General features: G+C 45.2%; 1 protein-coding gene and 1 long non-coding RNA gene across 3 annotated transcripts in view; both read left to right on the forward strand.

Annotated features, from left to right (window-relative positions):
- LOC110511734 (exostosin-1a) overlaps positions 1-14,488 on the forward strand; it is a 77,392-nt gene extending 62,904 nt beyond the window's left edge. For both annotated transcript variants that reach the window (XM_090215866.1, XM_090215869.1), the window contains 6 exons: positions 3,003-3,121; positions 4,599-4,694; positions 5,978-6,067; positions 7,132-7,292; positions 12,048-12,219; positions 13,515-14,488. In XM_090215866.1, the coding sequence (XP_090071992.1) occupies positions 3,003-3,121; positions 4,599-4,694; positions 5,978-6,067; positions 7,132-7,292; positions 12,048-12,219; positions 13,515-13,700 (824 nt within the window). In that variant the 3' untranslated portion in view covers positions 13,701-14,488. The remainder of the gene's footprint in view (positions 1-3,002; positions 3,122-4,598; positions 4,695-5,977; positions 6,068-7,131; positions 7,293-12,047; positions 12,220-13,514) is intronic.
- Positions 14,489-16,830: 2,342 nt separating this feature from the next.
- LOC149984743 (uncharacterized) lies at positions 16,831-20,410 on the forward strand. Its single transcript, XR_016490601.1, has 2 exons — positions 16,831-18,750; positions 18,808-20,410. It is a non-coding gene; the product is annotated as an uncharacterized LOC149984743 (long non-coding RNA).
- Positions 20,411-20,888: the final 478 nt, after the last annotated feature.

The raw sequence follows: 20,888 nt of genomic DNA on the forward strand, positions 1-20,888 counted from the left end.
AGACGGCTGGATGAGGTCCTTCAAAGTGGATGATTTGGTGTCCAGGGGTAATTCAGACGGCTGGATGAGGTCCTTCAAAGTGGATGATTTGGTGTCCAGGGGTAATTCAGACGGCTGGATGAGGTCCTTCAAAGTGGATGATTTGGTGTCCAGGGGTAATTCAGACGGCTGGATGAGGTCCTTCAAAGTGGATGATTTGGTGTCCAGGGGTAATTCAGACGGCTGGATGAGGTCCTTCAAAGTGGATGATTTGGTGTCCAGGGGTAATTCAGACGGCTGGATGAGGTCCTTCAAAGTGGATGATTTGGTGTCCAGGGGTAATTCAGACGGCTGGATGAGGTCCTTCAAAGTGGATGATACGGTGTCCAGGGTAATTCAGATGGCTGGATGAGGTCCTTCAAAGTGGATGATTTGGTGTCCAGGGTAATTCAGACGGCTGGATGAGGTCCTTCAAAGTGGATGATTTGGTGTCCAGGGGTAATTCAGACGGCTGGATGAGGTCCTTCAAAGTGGATGATTTGGTGTCCAGGGGTAATTCAGACGGCTGGATGAGGTCCTTCAAAGTGGATGATTTGGTGTCCAGTGGTAATTCAGACGGCTGGATGAGGTCCTTCAAAGTGGATGATTTGGTGTCCAGGGGTAATTCAGATGGCTGGATGAGGTCCTTCAAAGTGGATGATTTGGTGTCCAGGGGTAATTCAGACGGCTGGATGAGGTCCTTCAAAGTGGATGATTTGGTGTCCAGGGGTAATTCAGACGGCTGGATGAGGTCCTTCAAAGTGGATGATTTGGTGTCCAGGGGTAATTCAGACGGCTGGATGAGGTCCTTCAAAGTGGATGATTTGGTGTCCAGGGTAATTCAGACGGCTGGATGAGGACCTTCAAAGTGGATGATACGGTGTCCAGGGTAATTCAGATGGCTGGATGAGGTCCTTCAAAGTGGATGATTTGGTGTCCAGGGTAATTCAGATAGCTGGATGAGGTCCTTCAAAGTGGATGATTTGGTGTCCAGGGGTAATTCAGACGGCTGGATGAGGTCCTTCAAAGTGGATGATTTGGTGTCCAGGGTAATTCAGACGGCTGGATGAGGTCCTTCAAAGTGGATGATTTGGTGTCCAGGGGTAATTCAGACGGCTGGATGAGGTCCTTCAAAGTGGATGATTTGGTGTCCAGGGGTAATTCAGACGGCTGGATGAGGTCCTTCAAAGTGGATGATTTGGTGTCCAGGGGTAATTCAGACGGCTGGATGAGGTCCTTCAAAGTGGATGATTTGGTGTCCAGGGGTATTTCAGACGGCTGGATGAGGTCCTTCAAAGTGGATGATTTGGTGTCCAGGGGTAATTCAGACGGCTGGATGAGGTCCTTCAAAGTGGATGATTTGGTGTCCAGGGGTAATTCAGACGGCTGGATGAGGTCCTTCAAAGTGGATGATTTGGTGTCCAGGGGTAATTCAGACGGCTGGATGAGGTCCTTCAAAGTGGATGATTTGGTGTCCAGGGGTAATTCAGACGGCTGGATGAGGTCCTTCTGACTGAAGAATGTGTTTGTTTTCTATGATTCTGTTTTTGCTTTTCCCAATTGTATTGATACAACACACACACACACACACACACACACACACACACACACACACACACACACACGCATAAACACACACACGCATAAACACCCACACACACACACATAAACACCCACCCACACACACACGCATAAACACACACACACGCACAAACACCCACCCACACACACACACACACACACACACATAAACACCCACCCACACACACACACACACGCATAAACACACACACACACACACACACACACACACACGCATAAACACACACACACACGCATAAACACACACACGCATAAACACCCACACACACACGCATAAACACCCACCCACACACACACGCATAAACACCCACCCACACACACACACGCATAAACACCCACCCACACACACACGCATAAACACACACACACACACCGACTTGAGAGCAGGTTAACGTCATTTATTAGGGTGAGTCTTGTCCTTGGATGCAGTACTGAGTCATTTCTGCTAGATGGGCCAGCTACAAAGTCAAAATGGTCTATATTGGAAGAATTCATGGGGGAAAAAATTGCTTTTTGGTCTTAATCTAAGGTTAGGGTTAGGCATTAGGGTTAGCAGTGTGGTTAAGGTTAGGGTTAGGCATTAGGGTTAGCAGTGTGGTTAAGGTTAGGGTTAGGCATTAGGGTTAGCAGTGTGGTTAAGGTTAGGCATTAGGGGTAGCAGTGTGGTTAAGGTTAGGGTTAGGCATTAGGGTTAGCAGTGTGGTTAAGGTTAGGGTTAGGCATTAGGGTTAAGGTTAGGTTTAAAATCAGATTGTATGACTTTGGGGCTGTGCCAGCTAGTGACCACTCTACAGAGCTTCCTCCAGATCACGATTCGTGAAACAAAACTCTAACCTTCGTCTTGGGAGGTCGTTATTGTTAACCCGGTGACTGACGCAATCGTTGATACCGTCCCGTCCCCCAAATTGGAAGTAGTGGGATACTGGATTGGGAGAATGAGGAACGGTCCTAGTGTTTAATATTCTGACTGGCAGCTAGCTACTGTATTCATTGGCTATATCACTGTTGAGTTGAGTTTATATTTATTACAGGGACAGTGCACATTAATCAACGTTTCAGTAAAAGTGCAGGTTTTAGCCAGTCGGCTAATTTTCAACCGAAGTGCCTGTTACACTGTGCCTGAAACAATGCATCATGATGAGATGCAAGGAGGGACACATTTCCAGCATCCTTTTGGTGTTAATATGTAAATAATCTAGATAACATTGTTGACTTTGACATTCGTCCTGTGTAGCTCAGTGGGTAAGAGCATTGGCGTTAGCCATGCCAGGGTTGTAAAGGTTCAATTCCTGCAGGGATCATGCACACTCGTAAATGTATGCACGGACGACTGGAAGTGGCTCTGATGTAGTGAATATTGTTGTTATTCGGCTGTGTTTCAGGTATCAAGCCTCGTCCCAAGTTCACGGCGATCATCCATGCTGTGACTCCCCTGGTCTCCCAGTCTCAGCCCATCCTCAAGCTACTGGTGGCTGTCTCCAAGTCCCAGCACTGTGTCCAGGTAGACTATCTAACTCACATCTCAACACTGTGTCCAGGTAGACTAACTAACTCACATCTCAACACTGTGTCCAGGTAGATTAACTCACATCTCAACACTGTGTCCAGGTAGACTAACTAACTCACATCTCAACACTGTGTCCAGGTAGACTAACTAACTCACATCTCAACACTGTGTCCAGGTAGACTAACTAACTCACATCTCAACACTGTGTCCAGGTAGATTAACTCACATCTCAACACTGTGTCCAGGTAGACTAACTCACATCTCAACACTGTGTCCAGGTAGACTAACTCACATCTCAACACTGTGTCCAGGTAGATTAACATCTGTACAAACAATAGTACGCAAGTATAAACACCATGGAACCACGCAGCCGTCATACCGCTCAGGAAGGAGATGCGTTCTGTCTCCTAGAGATGAACGAACTTTGGTGCGAAAAGTGCAAATCAATCCCAGAACAACAGCAAAGGACCCAGTGAAGATGCTGGAGGAAACAGGTACAAAATTATCTATATCCACAGTAAAAGGAGTCTTATATCGACATAACCTGAAAGGCAGCTCAGCAAGGAAGAAGCTACTGCTCCAAAACCGCCATAAAAAAAGCCAGACTACAGTTTGCAACATGGGGACAAAGATCGTACTTTTTAGAGAAATGTCCTCTGGTCTGATGAAACAAAAATATAACTGTTTGGCCATAATGACCATTGTTATATTTGGAGGAAAAAGGGGGAGGCTTGCAAGCCGAAGAACACCATCCTAACCGTGAAGCAGGGGGGTGGCAGCATCATGATGTGGGGTTGCTTTGCTGCAGGAGGGACTGGTGCACTTCACAAAATAGATGGCATCATGAGGAGGAAAATGATGTACATATATTGAAGCAAAATCTCAAGTCATCAGTCAGGAAGTTAAAGCTTGGTCGCAAATGGGTCTTCCAAATGGACAATGACCCCAAGCATACTTCCAAAGTTGTGGCAAAATGATTTACGGGCAACAAAGTCAAGGTATTGGAGTGGCCATCACAAAGCCCTGACCTCAATCCTATAGAACATTTGTGGGCAGAACTGAAAAGGCGAGTGTGAGCAAGGAGGCCTACAAACCTGACTCAGTTACACCAGCTCTGACAGGAGGAATGGGACAAAATTCATCCAACTTATTGTGGGAGGCTTGTGGAAGGGGCTACCCGAAACATTTGACCCAAGTTAAACAATTTAAAGGCAATGCTACCGAATACTAATTTAGTGTAGGTAAACTTCTGACCCACTGGGAATGTGATGAAAGAAATAAAAGCTGAAATAAATAATTCTCTCTACTATTATTATTCTGACATTTCACATTTTTTAAATAAATTGGTGATCCTAACTGACCTAAAACAGGGACATTTTACTAGGATTCAATGTAGTAGCTTTTGGTTGTGATATAATCCATCCTGATGAAAACGCCATTTCATGTTTAAATGGATGTCATATTATTCCAGGTGATCGTCCTATGGAACTGTGACAAGCCCCTCCCGGCCAATCACCGCTGGCCTGCCACCGCCGTACCTGTCCTGGTCATAGATGGGGAGAGCAAGGTGAGTCCTCAATACCTGTCCTGGTCATAGAGGAGGAGAGCAAGGTGAGTCCTCAGTACCTGTCCTGGTCATAGATGGGGAGAGCAAGGTGAGTCCTCAGTACCTGTCCCGGTCATATAGGAGGAGAGCAAGGTGAGTCCTCAGTACCTGTCCTGGTCATATAGGAGGAGAGTAAGGTGAGTCCTCAGTACCTGTCCTGGTCATAGAGGAGGAGAGCAAGGTGAGTCCTCAGTACCTGTCCCGGTCATATAGGAGGAGAGTAAGGTGAGTCCTCAGTACCTGTCCTGGTCATAGAGGAGGAGAGCAAGGTGAGTCCTCAGTACCTGTCCTGGTCATAGAGGAGGAGAGCAAGGTGAGTCCTCAGTACCTGTCCTGGTCATATAGGAGGAGAGTAAGGTGAGTCCTCAGTACCTGTCCTGGTCATAGAGGAGGAGAGCAAGGTGAGTCCTCAGTACCTGTCCCGGTCATATAGGAGGAGAGCAAGGTGAGTCCTCAGTACCTGTCCCGGTCATATAGGAGGAGAGTAAGGTGAGTCCTCAGTACCTGTCCTGGTCATAGAGGAGGAGAGCAAGGTGAGTCCTCAGTACCTGTCCCGGTCATATAGGAGGAGAGTAAGGTGAGTCCTCAGTACCTGTCCTGGTCATAGAGGAGGAGAGCAAGGTGAGTCCTCAGTACCTGTCCTGGTCATAGAGGAGGAGAGCAAGGTGAGTCCTCAGTACCTGTCCTGGTCATAGATGGGGAGAGCAAGGTGAGTCCTCAATACCTGTCCTGGTCATAGATGGGGAGAGCAAGGTGAGTCCTCAGTACCTGTCCCGGTCATATAGGAGGAGAGCAAGGTGAGTCCTCAGTACCTGTCCTGGTCATATAGGAGGAGAGTAAGGTGAGTCCTCAGTACCTGTCCTGGTCATAGAGGAGGAGAGCAAGGTGAGTCCTCAGTACCTGTCCCGGTCATATAGGAGGAGAGCAAGGTGAGTCCTCAGTACCTGTCCTGGTCATATAGGAGGAGAGTAAGGTGAGTCCTCAGTACCTGTCCTGGTCATAGATGAGGAGAGCAAGATGAGTCCTCAGTACCTGTCCTGGTCATAGAGGAGGAGAGCAAGGTGAGTCCTTTTCTCCTATAGCTTCACATACATCAATGTGCTGATGGATGTGCAGAGAAAAGTCTACATTTATCCCTAGTAAGCACATTCTAGTCACGGGTATTGATTGTTCTCAGATATATAGTGACTTGTATTGATTGTTGTTGCAGTGAAGAGTCCTACTGTTTGTTGCTGTGTCTTCAGGTGATGAGCAGTCGTTTCCTTCCCTATGACACAATACCAACAGACGCCGTTCTGAGTCTGGACGAGGATACAGTTCTCTCTACTACTGAGGTGAGTTACTGCCAGGAGTTTATTACTGTATGTAAACTAAAGGGGGTACCACATGGTTCTATTTTAGGCCCAGTTCTCTCTACTACTGAGGTGAGTTACTGCCAGGAGTTTGTTACCGTATGTAAACTAAAGGGGTAAACTAAGGGGGTACCACAGGGTTTTATTTTAGGCCCAGTTCTCTCTACTACTGAGGGGAGTTACTGCCAGTAGATTTATTACCGTATGTAAACCAAAGGGGTACCTCAGGGTTTTATTTTAGGCCCAGTTCTCTCTACTACTGAGGGGAGTTACTGCCAGTAGATTTATTACCGTATGTAAACTAAAGGAGGTACCCCAGGGTTCTATTTTAGGCCCAGTTCTCAAATCAAATCAAAGTTTATTTGTCACGTGCGCTGAATACAACAGGTGTACAACAGACCTTACAGTGAAATGCTTACTTACAGGCTCTAACCAATAGTGCAAAAAGGTATTAGGTGAACAATAGGTGGGTAAAGAAATAAAACAGTAAAAAGACAGGTTATATACAGTAGAGAGGCTACATACAGTAGAGAGGCTACATACAGTAGAGAGGCTACATACAGTAGAGAGGCTATATACAGTAGAGGCTATATACAGTAGAGGCTATATACAGTAGAGGCTATATACAGTAGAGAGGCTATATACAGGAGAGGCTATATACAGTAGAGAGGCTGTATACAGTAGAGAGGCTACATACAGTAGAGAGGCTACATACAGTAGAGAGGCTATATACAGACACCGGTTAGTCAGGCTGATTGAGGTAGTATGTACATGTAGATATGGTTAAACTGACTGCATATATGAGGAACAGAGAGTAGCAGTAGCGTAAAAGGAGGGGTTGGCGGGTGGCGGGTGAGACACAATGCAGGTGTTCACCATTTTATATAAATGACAAAAACGGTCAACTTCATCGATATATGCTGGATGCACTGTCACAACAGATGAGCTGAAGCTGAATGGAAGGATTGAAATCATGTACTGTAGTTGTATTACGAGCTATAGGGGCTCAATGTTAAACCACTCTCTCTCTCCCCCGTTTTTTGCAGGTGGACTTTGCTTTCACGGTGTGGCAGAGTTTCCCAGAGAGGATTGTGGGATACCCGGCCAGGAGTCATTTCTGGGACAGCAACAAGGAGAGGTGGGGTTACACCTCCAAGTGGACCAACGACTACTCTATGGTCCTGACAGGAGCTGCTATATACCACAGGTGAGAAGACTGAGGCTTGTTAGATTAGGGCTGACTACTCTAGGAGCTGCTGTATACCACAGGTGAGAAGACTGAGGTTTGTTAGATTAGGGCTGACTACTCTCTGGTCCTGACAGGAGCTGCTATATACCACTACCTGTCTTTACCTGTAGATATTACCACTACCTGTAGATATTACCACTACCTGTAGATATTACCACTACCTGTCTTTACCTGTAGATATTACCACTACCTGTAGATATTACCACTACCTGCCTTTACCTGTAGATATTACCACTACCTGTAGATATTACCACTACCTGGAGATATTACCACTACCTGTCTTTACCTGTAGATATTACCACTACCTGGAGATATTACCACTACCTGTAGATATTACCACTACCTGTAGATATTACCACTACCTGTCTTTACCTGTAGATATTACCACTACCTGGAGATATTACCACTACCTGTAGATATTACCACTACCTGTCTTTATCTGTAGATATTACCACTACCTGTAGATATTACCACTACCTGTCTTTATCTGTAGATATTACCACTACCTGTAGATATTACCACTACCTGCCTTTACCTGTAGATATTACCACTACCTGTAGATATTACCACTACCTGTAGATATTACCACTACCTGTAGATATTACCACTACCTGTAGATATTACCACTACCTGTATATATTACCACTACCTGTAGATACCACTACCTGTCTTTACCTGTAGATATTACCACTACCTGCCTTTACCTGTAGATATTACCACTACCTGTCTTTACCTGTAGATATTACCACTACCTGTAGATATTACCACTACCTGTAGATATTACCACTACCTGCCTTTACCTGTAGATATTACCACTACCTGTCTTTACCTGTAGATATTACCACTACCTGTAGATATTACCACTACCTGCCTTTACCTGTAGATATTACCACTATCTGTCTTTACCTGTAGATATAACCACTACCTGTCTTTACCTGTAGATATTACCACTACCTGTCTTTACCTATAGATATTACCACTACCTGTCTTTACCTGTAGATATTACCACTACCCGTCTTTACCTGTAGATATTACCACTACCTGTCTTTACCTGTAGATATAACCACTACCTGTCTTTACCTGTAGATATTACCACTACCTGTAGATATTACCACTACCTGCCTTTACCTGTAGATATTACCACTACCTGTCTTTACCTGTAGATATAACCACTACCTGTCTTTACCTGTAGATATTACCACTACCTGTCTTTACCTATAGATATTACCACTACCTGTCTTTACCTGTAGATATTACCACTACCCGTCTTTACCTGTAGATATAACCACTACCTGTCTTTACCTGTAGATATTACCACTACCTGTAGATATTACCACTACCTGCCTTTACCTGTAGATATTACCACTACCTGTCTTTACCTATAGATATTACCACTACCTGTCTTTACCTGTAGATATTACCACTACCCGTCTTTACCTGTAGATATTACCACTACCTGTCTTTACCTGTAGATATTACCACTACCTGTAGATATTACCACTACCTGTCTTTACCTGTAGATATAATCACTACCTGTCTTTACCTGTAGATATTACCACTATCTGTAGATATTACCACTACCTGTAGATATTACCACTACCTGTCTTTACCTGTAGATATTACCACTACCTGTAGATATTACCACTACCTGTCTTTACCTGTAGATATAATCACTACCTGTCTTTACCTGTAGATATTACCACTATCTGTAGATATTACCACTACCTGTAGATATTACCACTACCTGTAGATATTACCACTACCTGTAGATATTACCACTACCTGTCTTTACCTGTAGATATTACCACTACCTGTAGATATTACCACTACCTGCCTTTACCTGTAGATATTACCACTACCTGTCTTTACCTGTAGATATTACCACTACCTGCCTTTACCTGTAGATATTACCACTACCTGTCTTTACCTGTAGATATTACCACTACCTGTCTTTACCTGTAGATATTACCTGTAGATATTACCACTACCTGTAGATATTACCACTACCTGTAGATATTACCACTACCTGTAGATATTACCACTACCTGTAGATATTACCACTACCTGTAGATATTACCACTACCTGCCTTTACCTGTAGATATTACCACTACCTGTAGATACCACTACCTGTCTTTACCTGTAGATATTACCACTACCTGTAGATATTACCACTACCTGTCTTTACCTGTAGATATTACCACTACCTGTAGATATTACCACTACCTGTAGATATTACCACTACCTGTCTTTACCTGTAGATATTACCACTACCTGTAGATATTACCACTACCTGCCTTTACCTGTAGATATTACCACTACCTGTAGATATTACCACTACCTGGAGATATTACCACTACCTGTCTTTACCTGTAGATATTACCACTACCTGGAGATATTACCACTACCTGTAGATATTACCACTACCTGTAGATATTACCACTACCTGTCTTTACCTGTAGATATTACCACTACCTGGAGATATTACCACTACCTGTAGATATTACCACTACCTGTCTTTATCTGTAGATATTACCACTACCTGTAGATATTACCACTACCTGTCTTTATCTGTAGATATTACCACTACCTGTAGATATTACCACTACCTGCCTTTACCTGTAGATATTACCACTACCTGTAGATATTACCACTACCTGTAGATATTACCACTACCTGTAGATATTACCACTACCTGTAGATATTACCACTACCTGTATATATTACCACTACCTGTAGATACCACTACCTGTCTTTACCTGTAGATATTACCACTACCTGCCTTTACCTGTAGATATTACCACTACCTGTCTTTACCTGTAGATATTACCACTACCTGTAGATATTACCACTACCTGTAGATATTACCACTACCTGCCTTTACCTGTAGATATTACCACTACCTGTCTTTACCTGTAGATATTACCACTACCTGTAGATATTACCACTACCTGCCTTTACCTGTAGATATTACCACTATCTGTCTTTACCTGTAGATATAACCACTACCTGTCTTTACCTGTAGATATAACCACTACCTGTCTTTACCTGTAGATATTACCACTACCTGTCTTTACCTGTAGATATAACCACTACCTGTCTTTACCTGTAGATATTACCACTACCTGTAGATATTACCACTACCTGCCTTTACCTGTAGATATTACCACTACCTGTCTTTACCTGTAGATATAACCACTACCTGTCTTTACCTGTAGATATTACCACTACCTGTCTTTACCTATAGATATTACCACTACCTGTCTTTACCTGTAGATATTACCACTACCCGTCTTTACCTGTAGATATAACCACTACCTGTCTTTACCTGTAGATATTACCACTACCTGTAGATATTACCACTACCTGCCTTTACCTGTAGATATTACCACTACCTGTCTTTACCTATAGATATTACCACTACCTGTCTTTACCTGTAGATATTACCACTACCCGTCTTTACCTGTAGATATTACCACTACCTGTCTTTACCTGTAGATATTACCACTACCTGTAGATATTACCACTACCTGTCTTTACCTGTAGATATAATCACTACCTGTCTTTACCTGTAGATATTACCACTATCTGTAGATATTACCACTACCTGTAGATATTACCACTACCTGTCTTTACCTGTAGATATTACCACTACCTGTAGATATTACCACTACCTGTCTTTACCTGTAGATATAATCACTACCTGTCTTTACCTGTAGATATTACCACTATCTGTAGATATTACCACTACCTGTAGATATTACCACTACCTGTAGATATTACCACTACCTGTAGATATTACCACTACCTGTCTTTACCTGTAGATATTACCACTACCTGTAGATATTACCACTACCTGCCTTTACCTGTAGATATTACCACTACCTGTCTTTACCTATAGATATTACCACTACCTGTCTTTACCTGTAGATATTACCACTACCTGTCTTTACCTATAGATATTACCACTACCTGTCTTTACCTGTAGATATTACCACTACCTGTAGATATTACCACTACCTGTAGATATTACCACTACCTGTAGATACCACTACCTGTCTTTACCTGTAGATATTACCACTACCTGCCTTTACCTGTAGATATTACCACTACCTGTCTTTACCTGTAGATATTACCACTACCTGCCTTTACCTGTAGATATTACCACTACCTGTCTTTACCTGTAGATATTACCACTACCTGTCTTTACCTGTAGATATTACCACTACCTGTAGATATTACCACTACCTGTAGATATTACCACTACCTGTAGATATTACCACTACCTGTAGATATTACCACTACCTGTAGATATTACCACTACCTGCCTTTACCTGTAGATATTACCACTACCTGTAGATACCACTACCTGTCTTTACCTGTAGATATTACCACTACCTGTAGATATTACCACTACCTGTCTTTACCTGTAGATATTACCACTACCTGTAGATATTACCACTACCCGTCTTTACCTGTAGATATAACCACTACCTGTCTTTACCTGTAGATATAACCACTACCTGTCTTTACCTGTAGATATTACCACTACCTGTCTTTACCTGTAGATATTACCACTACCTGTAGATATTACCACTACCTGTAGATATTACCACTACCTGTCTTTACCTGTAGATACTACCTGTAGATATTACCACTACCTGTAGATATTACCACTACCTGTAGATATTACCACTACCTGTCTTTACCTGTAGATATTACCACTACCTGTACACCAGTTACCTGCCGGCTAGTCTGAGGGGCCTGGTGGACCAGCTGTCGAACTGTGAAGACATCCTGATGAACTTCCTGGTGTCGGCCGTCACCAAGCTGCCGCCCGTCAAGGTCACCCAGAAGAAACAGTACAAGGAGACTATGATGGTGCAGGTGAGGTCTTTCTGGTCTTCCCCCGTTTGGTCTGCTTCAGGAACAACAACAGGAGGAGATATTACTATAGGGTCGTCACGAAGGAGCAGCGTGGTATGTTTTCATCCTTTTTATTAGGAAGAAAAACTTATAACAAAAATAAATACCGCGAACAAACCAAACGGGAAGCTCAGGGAGTAGTGCTCACAGGCAACTATACCTAGACAAGATCCCACAAAGCACAAAGGGGGAAATGGCTGCCTAAATATGATCACCAATCAGAGACAACGATAAACAGCTGCCTCTGATTGCGGAATCATACCAGGCCAAAATAGATCTATAATTACCTAGATGACCCACCCATGTCACACCCCCGACCTGACCAACATAGAGAATAACAGGCTCTCTATGGTCAGGGCGTGACAACAGCATGGTCAATGAGAAGTTTACACAAACACATCCAACTAACTTTTCCGATGCAGGGTAGCCTAGTGGTTAGAGTGTTGGACTAGTAACCAAAAGGTTGTAAGTTCAAATCCCCGAGCTGACAAGGTACAAATCTGTTGTTCTGCCCCTGAACAAGGCAGTTAACCCACTGTTCCTAGGCCGTCATTGGAAATAAGATTTTGTTCTTAACTGACCTGTCTAGTTAAATAAATAATAAAAAATAAAATAAAAAAACAATAACATTTAATTTAACATTGAATTTGAGCCTTCTCAGGAATAGGAGTCCCTTGCTGCTGTGCCATATCTGTAGGGGGAAATGGTGATAAAGATTATTCTTGATTTATTTCCCATTTCTCAGGAAGTGCACAGGAAGTGCCGTGGCTTTTTAATGTTATTTTTTATTTCCTTTAATGTTCCTGATGACTTCAACAGACGCCACAGGTTCCACCTGCGTTGTTATAGATGTTTCTTATTGTTGCGTAAATAGATTTGGTTTCTGGCCTGAAACAAATAAACAAACCAATAACTACAGTAAAACCATCAACTTTAATTGGTAACATTATGAATCCATCAGTACTAATATCTCTGTCTCTCTCTCTCTCTCTCTCTGTCTCTCTCTCTCGCCCTCTCGCCCTCTCTCTCTCTCTCCCCCTCTGTCTGTCTCTCTGTCTCTCTCTCTCCCCCCTCTCTCTCTTCCCACCCCCCCCCTCTCTCTCTCTCTCTCTCTCTCTCTCTCTCTCTCTCTCTCTCTCTCTCTCTGTCTGTCTCTCTCTCTGTCTCTGTCTCTGTCTCTCTCTCTCTCTCTCTCACCCCCTCTCTCTCTGTCTCTGTCTCTCCCTCTCTCTCTCTGTCTCCCCCTCTCCCTACAGACCTCCAGAGCGTCTCGGTGGGCCGACCCAGACCACTTTGCCCAGCGACAGAGCTGCATGAATAAGTTTGCCAGCTGGTTTGGCAGCATGCCCCTGGTGCACTCTAATGTGCGTCTGGACCCGGTGTTGTTTAAAGACCAGGTGTCCATACTGAGAAAGAGATACAAGGACATAGAGAGACTATAACCTGCCTGATCCTCTCTGTCTCCATGGTGGAGTGGAGAGGGACAGAGAGAGACTAGAACCAGCCTGTTCCTCTCTGTCTCCATGGTGGAGTAGAGAGAGACTATAACCAGCCTGATCCTCTCTGTCTCCATGGTGGAGTGGGACATAGAGAGACTAGAACCAGCCTGATCCTCTCTGTCTCCATGGTGGAGTGGAGAGGGACAGAGAGAGACTAGAACCAGCCTGATCCTCTCTGTCTCCATGGTGGAGTGGAAAGGGACATAGAGAGACTATAACCAGCCTGATCCTCTCTGTCTCCATGGTGGAGTGGAGAGGGACAGAGAGAGACTAGAACAGCCTGATCCTCTCTGTCTTCATGGTGGAGTAGAGAGAGACTAGAACCAGCCTGATCCCCTGCTGCCCCCTAGAAGGACAGGAGAGTAGAGGGACAGAGAGGGACTACAACAAGCCTGAGACCCCTGCTGCCTCCTGGAAGGACAGGAGAGTAGTGGGATGGGAGACACACAGAGACCCTCCCAGAGAGAAGAGAGGAACAGGGGAAGAAACGAGAGGAGAGGACAGGGCGCTGTGGAGCCAGGACGCCACGGTTGACCCTCCCAGAGAGAAGGGAGGAACAGGGGAAGAAATGAGAGGAGAGGACAGGGCGCTGTGGAGCCAGGACGCCACGGTTGACCCTCCCAGAGAGAAGGGAGGAACAGGGGAAGAAATGAGAGGAGAGGACAGGGCGCTGTGGAGCCAGGACGCCACGGTTGACCCTCCCAGAGAGAAGGGAGGAACAGGGGAAGAAACGAGAGGAGAGGACAGGGCGCTGTGGAGCCAGGACGCCACGGTTGACCCTCCCAGAGAGAAGGGAGGAACAGGGGAAGAAATGACAGGAGAGGACAGGGCGCTGTGGAGCCAGGACGCCACGGTTGACCCTCCCAGAGAGAAGGGAGGAACAGGGGAAGAAATGAGAGGAGAGGACAGGGCGCTGTGGAGCCAGGACGCCACGGTTGCGTCTTCCACCCACACTCTCCATCTTTGAATGCTGTTGCTGGTGCCAACAGTGGTAACCGTGACAACCCAGGCTGTATTTCGGTAGGAGCTGTACACAGAAATTAAACTAGTTCATGCACAACTGACAACATGGACGTCTGGGGAGGGGGGGGGGACTTTGTTCTAGAACTTTCTACACGAGGAGAGACCCTGGCTGATGCCGTCTCCTCAGAGTCAACACGACGGCCGTTATAGTCAAGGAGAGACCATGGCTGCAGTCCTAACGACGGTCCACTGGTAGACTGTCTCTACAGACTGTGTTCAGTCTGCCAGTGGTAAATCTCTCCCAACCTACTAAAAAAACCCTACGATGAAACCAAGGGAGGAGTACTTGTTTAGTTATAGAAGTGAACCTTTGTTCTGTTTGGTTCTTAACACTATGCACAGGTTCAACACAATTGCTGCCAGAATCTGAAAATGCTATTTGGCTGTGTTTTAGTTAGTTTTTATAGTAAAGAATGAATGTCCAGCATTACTGTCTCTACTGTGTCCAGCCTTGGGTGGGGGGGGGGGTCTGTGTTTTCCTGCTGTGACAGGCTAGAAATACAGAGCTCAACCACAGAACTGACATTTCACTGTACCTGTAGTTAGGACTAATGTTGTGGTTGTTGTGCTCTGGGAGTCCTGAGTGTGACTGGGAGTCCTGAGTGTGACCGGGCGTGAATCGATGCTCACCTTGATCACGCTGCTTCACCTTTGATGATTCGGTGATTTTTTAACTTGATTTGCCATTTCTTTTTTCAGTATTCTAGAGAAGTTCTAAAAATCACCAACAAAATATATATTTCTGAGTGTCTGACTGAAGTACAATGAATCTTGCCCTTTGACCTCATCCTCCTTATCCCTTATTAGCGTATTGATCCAACTGCATTGTAAGGTTTAACAGTTGAGTTTCATATTGATCCAGCTGCATTGTAAGGTTTAACAGTTGAGTTTCATATTGATCCAGCTGCATTGTAAGGTTTAACAGTTGAGTTTCATATTGATACAGCTGCATTGTAAGGTTTAACAGTTGAGTTTCATATTGATCCATCTGCATTCCCCGTTCCACGTTCTCCCCCTCACAATTTATTCCCCGTTCCACGTTCTTCCCCTCACAAGACCTGGTGAACCACTATAATCACACAGCCCTCACCTAGTCAGCCCCCACTATAATCACACAGCCCTCACCTAGTCAGCCCCCACTATAATCACACAGCCCTCACCTAGTCAGCCCCCACTATAATCACACAGCCCTCACCTAGTCAGCCCCCACTATAATCACACAGCCCTCACCTAGTCAGCCCCCACTATAATCACACAGCCCTAGTCAGCCCCCACTATAATCACACAGCCCTCACCTAGTCAGCCCCCACTATAATCACACAGCCCTCACCTAGTCAGCCCCCACTATAATCACACAGCCCTCACCTAGTCAGCCCCCACTATAATCACACAGCCCTCACCTAGTCAGCCCCCACTATAATCACACAGCCCTAGTCAGCCCCCACTATAATCACACAGCCCTCACCTAGTCAGCCCCCACTATAATCACACAGCCCTCACCTAGTCAGCCCCCACTATAATCACACAGCCCTCACCTAGTCAGCCCCCACTATAATCACACAGCCCTCACCTAGTCAGCCCCCACTATAATCACACAGCCCTCACCTAGTCAGCCCCCACTATAATCACACAGCCCTCACCTAGTCAGCCCCCACTATAATCACACAGCCCTCACCTAGTCAGCCCCCACTATAATCACACAGCCCTAGTCAGCCCCCACTATAATCACACAGCCCTCACCTAGTCAGCCCCCACTATAATCACACAGCCCTCACCTAGTCAGCCCCCACTATAATCACACAGCCCTAGTCAGCCCCCACTATAATCACACAGCCCTCACCTAGTCAGCCCCCACTATAATCACACAGCCCTCACCTAGTCAGCCCCCACTATAATCACACAGCCCTCACCTAGTCAGCCCCCACTATAATCACACAGCCCTCACCTAGTCAGCCCTCACTATAATCACACAGCCCTCACCTAGTCAGCCCCCACTATAATCACACAGCCCTCACCTAGTCAGCCCCCACTATAATCACACAGCCCTAGTCAGCCCCCACTATAATCACACAGCCCTCACCTAGTCAGCCCCCACTATAATCACACAGCCCTCACCTAGTCAGCCCCCACTATAATCACACAGCCCTCACCTAGTGTATAATATAATAACTATAATAACAACATATAATATCTAACACAACCTTTTATGCAAAGACACAAACATTTTACATCTGGGTGGTCCCAGGAATCGAACCCACTACCAAGACTAACACCCACATCACCTGTTTTGACCAATAATGGCTCTCTTCTTTGTCCATCTTCAGCTCTCATTCACATTAACATGATCAGATTGATTTGAGTTGACACACATTCATCATCTTTAGAGTTAAAAGGACACTAAGGGGGTTTTGGCATCTACTGACCCAGAGTCAGATGAGGTCCATTATCTACTGACCCAGAGTCAGATGAGGTCCTTTATCTACTGACCCAGAGTCAGATGAGGCCCTTTATCTACTGACCCAGAGTCAGATGAGGTCCTTTATCTACTGACCCAGAGTCAGATGAGGCCCTTTATCTACTGACCCAGAGTCAGATGAGGTCCTGTATCTACTGACCCAGAGTCAGATGAGGTCCTTTATCTACTGACCCAGAGTCAGATGAGGCCCTTTATCTACTGACCCAGAGATGAAGGCCTTTATCTACTGACCCAGAGTCAGATGAGGCCCTTTATCTACTGACCCAGAGTCAGATGAGGTCCTGTATCTACTGACCCAGAGTCAGATGAGGTCCTTTATCTACTGACCCAGAGTCAGATGAGGTCCTTTATCTACTGACCCAGAGTCAGATGAGGTCCTTTATCTACTGACCCAGAGATGAAGGCCTTTATCTACTGACCCAGAGATGAAGGCCTTTATCTACTGACCCAGAGTCAGATGAGGTCCTTTATCTACTGACCCAGAGTCAGATGAGGTCCTTTATCTACTGACCCAGAGATGAAGGCCTTTATCTACTGACCCAGAGTCAGATGAGGTCCTTTATCTACTGACCCAGAGTCAGATGAGGTCCTTTATCTACTGACCCAGAGTCAGATGAGGTCCTTTATCTACTGACCCAGAGTCAGATGAGGCCCTTTATCTACTGACCCAGAGTCAGATGAGGTCCTGTATCTACTGACCCAGAGTCAGATGAGGTCCTTTATCTACTGACCCAGAGTCAGATGAGGTCCTGTATCTACTGACCCAGAGTCAGATGAGGTCCTTTATCTACTGACCCAGAGTCAGATGAGGTCCTTTATCTACTGACCCAGAGTCAGATGAGGTCCTTTATCTACTGACCCAGAGATGAAGGCCTTTATCTACTGACCCAGAGTCAGATGAGGTCCTTTATCTACTGACCCAGAGTCAGATGAGGTCCTTTATCTACTGACCCAGAGATGAAGGCCTTTATCTACTGACCCAGAGTCAGATGAGGTCCTTTATCTACTGACCCAGAGTCAGATGAGGTCCTTTATCTACTGACCCAGAGATGAAGGCCTTTATCTACTGACCCAGAGTCAGATGAGGTCCTTTATCTACTGACCCAGAGTCAGATGAGGTCCTTTATCTACTGACCCAGAGTCAGATGAGGTCCTTTATCTACTGACCCAGAGTCAGATTCCATCTTTATGTCTCTGTGTACAGTATGAAGGAAGTTAATTAATAAGAGGTAGTTCCGTGAGCCAATGCTAATTAGCATTAGCGCAATGAATGGAAGTCTATGGGTATCTGCTAGCATGCTAGCAGGGACATGGCTAGTCTTTATTTGAACAGGTAGTTTGTCTGATGGAGCGGTGTACATCTATATAGATTCATTATTAATATGACATTTAGATTATTGTGCCAACAGTTCAATGTTTTAATGTTCAATGATTTCACATCCCTAGAATGTCCCCTTGTTTTGATAAGAGAAAAGTCCCCCTTTCCATTTTTAGGTGAGGGCTGTGTGACTAGGTGAGGGCTGTGTGACTAGGTGAGGGCTGTGTGACTAGGTGAGGGCTGTGTGACTGTAGGTGAGGGCTGTGTGACTGTAGGTGAGGGCTGTGTGACTGTAGGTGAGGGCTGTGTGACTGTAGGTGAGGGCTGTGTGACTGTAGGTGAGGGCTGTGTGACTGTAGGTGAGGGCTGTGTGATTATATGGTGTGTAGTGTGACTGTGTAGTGTGACTGTGTAGTGTGTGACTGTAGTGTGACTGTGTGTGGTGTGACTGTGTGAGGTGTGACTGTGTTGTGTGAATGTGTAGTGTGTCTGTGTGAGGTGTGACTGTGTAGTGTGACTGTGTGGTGTGACTGTGTAGTGTGACTGTGTGAGGTGTGACTGTGTGAGGTGTGACTGTGTAGTGTGACTGTGTGAGGTGTGACTGTACAGTCCAGGATGTAGCCCCTAGCTCTGGTCCAGGGCATTAGTGCTGCTCTCTAACACTGAGCCTCCTGAACAGGCTGCACTAACATCCTGGACCAGAGCTAGTGGGCCTCGTGACAGACAACAGATGAGATATCTCAGCATTAATAGAAACACATTGTGTGTGTGTGTGTGTGTGTGTGTGTGTGTGTGTGTGTGTGTGTGTGTGTGTGTGTGTGTGTGTCAGAACCCTATGGGTTAATTCTCATGGTGCAATATGTGTTTGAGATTAAATCTAATCTCTCTCTGATCCTGTTCTCATTCTGGGTTGTGTCCCAAATGTCCCCCTATTCCCTATGGGCCCTGGTCAAATGGCCCCCTATTCCCTATGGGCCCTGGTCAAATGGCACCCTATTCCCTATGGGCCCTAGTCAAATGGCCCCCTATTCCCTATGGGCCCTGGTCAAATGGCCCCCTATTCCCTATGGGCCCTGGTCAAATGGCACCCTATTCCCTATGGGCCCTAGTCAAATGGCACCCTATTCCCTATGGGCCCTAGTCAAATGGCACCCTATTCCCTATGGGCCCTAGTCAAATGGCACCCTATTCCCTATGGGCCCTAGTCAAATGGCACCCTATTCCCTATGTGTCCTGGTCAAATGGCACCCTATTCCCTATGGGCCCTGGTCAAAGACAACACATCACATAGTGCACTATAAAGGGAATGGGGTGACATTTGGGATGCAAGCCTCTGATTCCCCTGTTGCTGTTCTAGGATGAAAATGATTGTGCCTTTTTAAAGAAAGCCACTTCAGAATGATTGTATTGTTGCCTTTTTAACAGAGGAGTTCCCATTTTAGTGAAGATCTCTCTGTGTCCCCAGTAACACTGACTGCTACAGTAGCTGGTTGTTTAGGTGACCTTATTGTCTAAACACTGGGACGTGACTCCATCTGATCTGTAACAGACAGGTTCCTGTCTGTGTTTCGCTGGAACATTACGGAGCCTCTGTCGGTTCAGTCACAGTCTGGTCCCAGATCTGTCTGTAGTGTCTTGCCAACTCCTGTTATGATCGTTGTAGCGCAGCACAAACTGATCTGGGACCAGGCTAATTCAGACACTCTTCTTCCTGCCTGTTCTCTTCCTCCACCCTGGTCATTTACACACATCATTTTATAGAGATTGACATTCCAATAGAAACATCAACATTTTGTAAAGTGATTTTATAAAAGAAATAAACAAATATTTGATACATTTGTTGTCATGTTTCCTTCATGTTGTTGTTGTTGTTGTTGTTGTTGTTGTTAATGTGTTGATGTGTTGTGTTGTTGTGTTGATGTGTTGTTGCGTTGCTATGTTGTTGTGTTGCTGTGTTGTTGTTGATGTGTTGATGTGTTGTTGTGTTGATGTGTTGTTGTGTTGCTGTGTTGATGTGTTGCTGTGTTGTTGTTGTTGCTGTGTTGTTGTTGATGTGTAGCTGTGTATTGAATCTGTTGAAACTACAGGCCTAGAATCTATCCTAGCAGCCATTGGAGGCCAAAGTTCCACCACCCCAACTGCTCTTAACACACTCAGATAGGCTAATACCTCTACACAGATAAACAGTCAGACAGGCCAATACCTCTACACAGATAAACAGTCAGACAGGCTAATACCTCTACACAGATAAACAGTCAGACAGGCCAATACCTCTACACAGATAAACAGTCAGACAGGCTAATACCTCTACACA

Source organism: Oncorhynchus mykiss, chromosome 2 (assembly GCF_057628025.1).
Source record: "Oncorhynchus mykiss isolate SJ-2025 chromosome 2, ASM5762802v1, whole genome shotgun sequence".
NCBI classification, from domain to species: domain Eukaryota; kingdom Metazoa; phylum Chordata; class Actinopteri; order Salmoniformes; family Salmonidae; genus Oncorhynchus; species Oncorhynchus mykiss.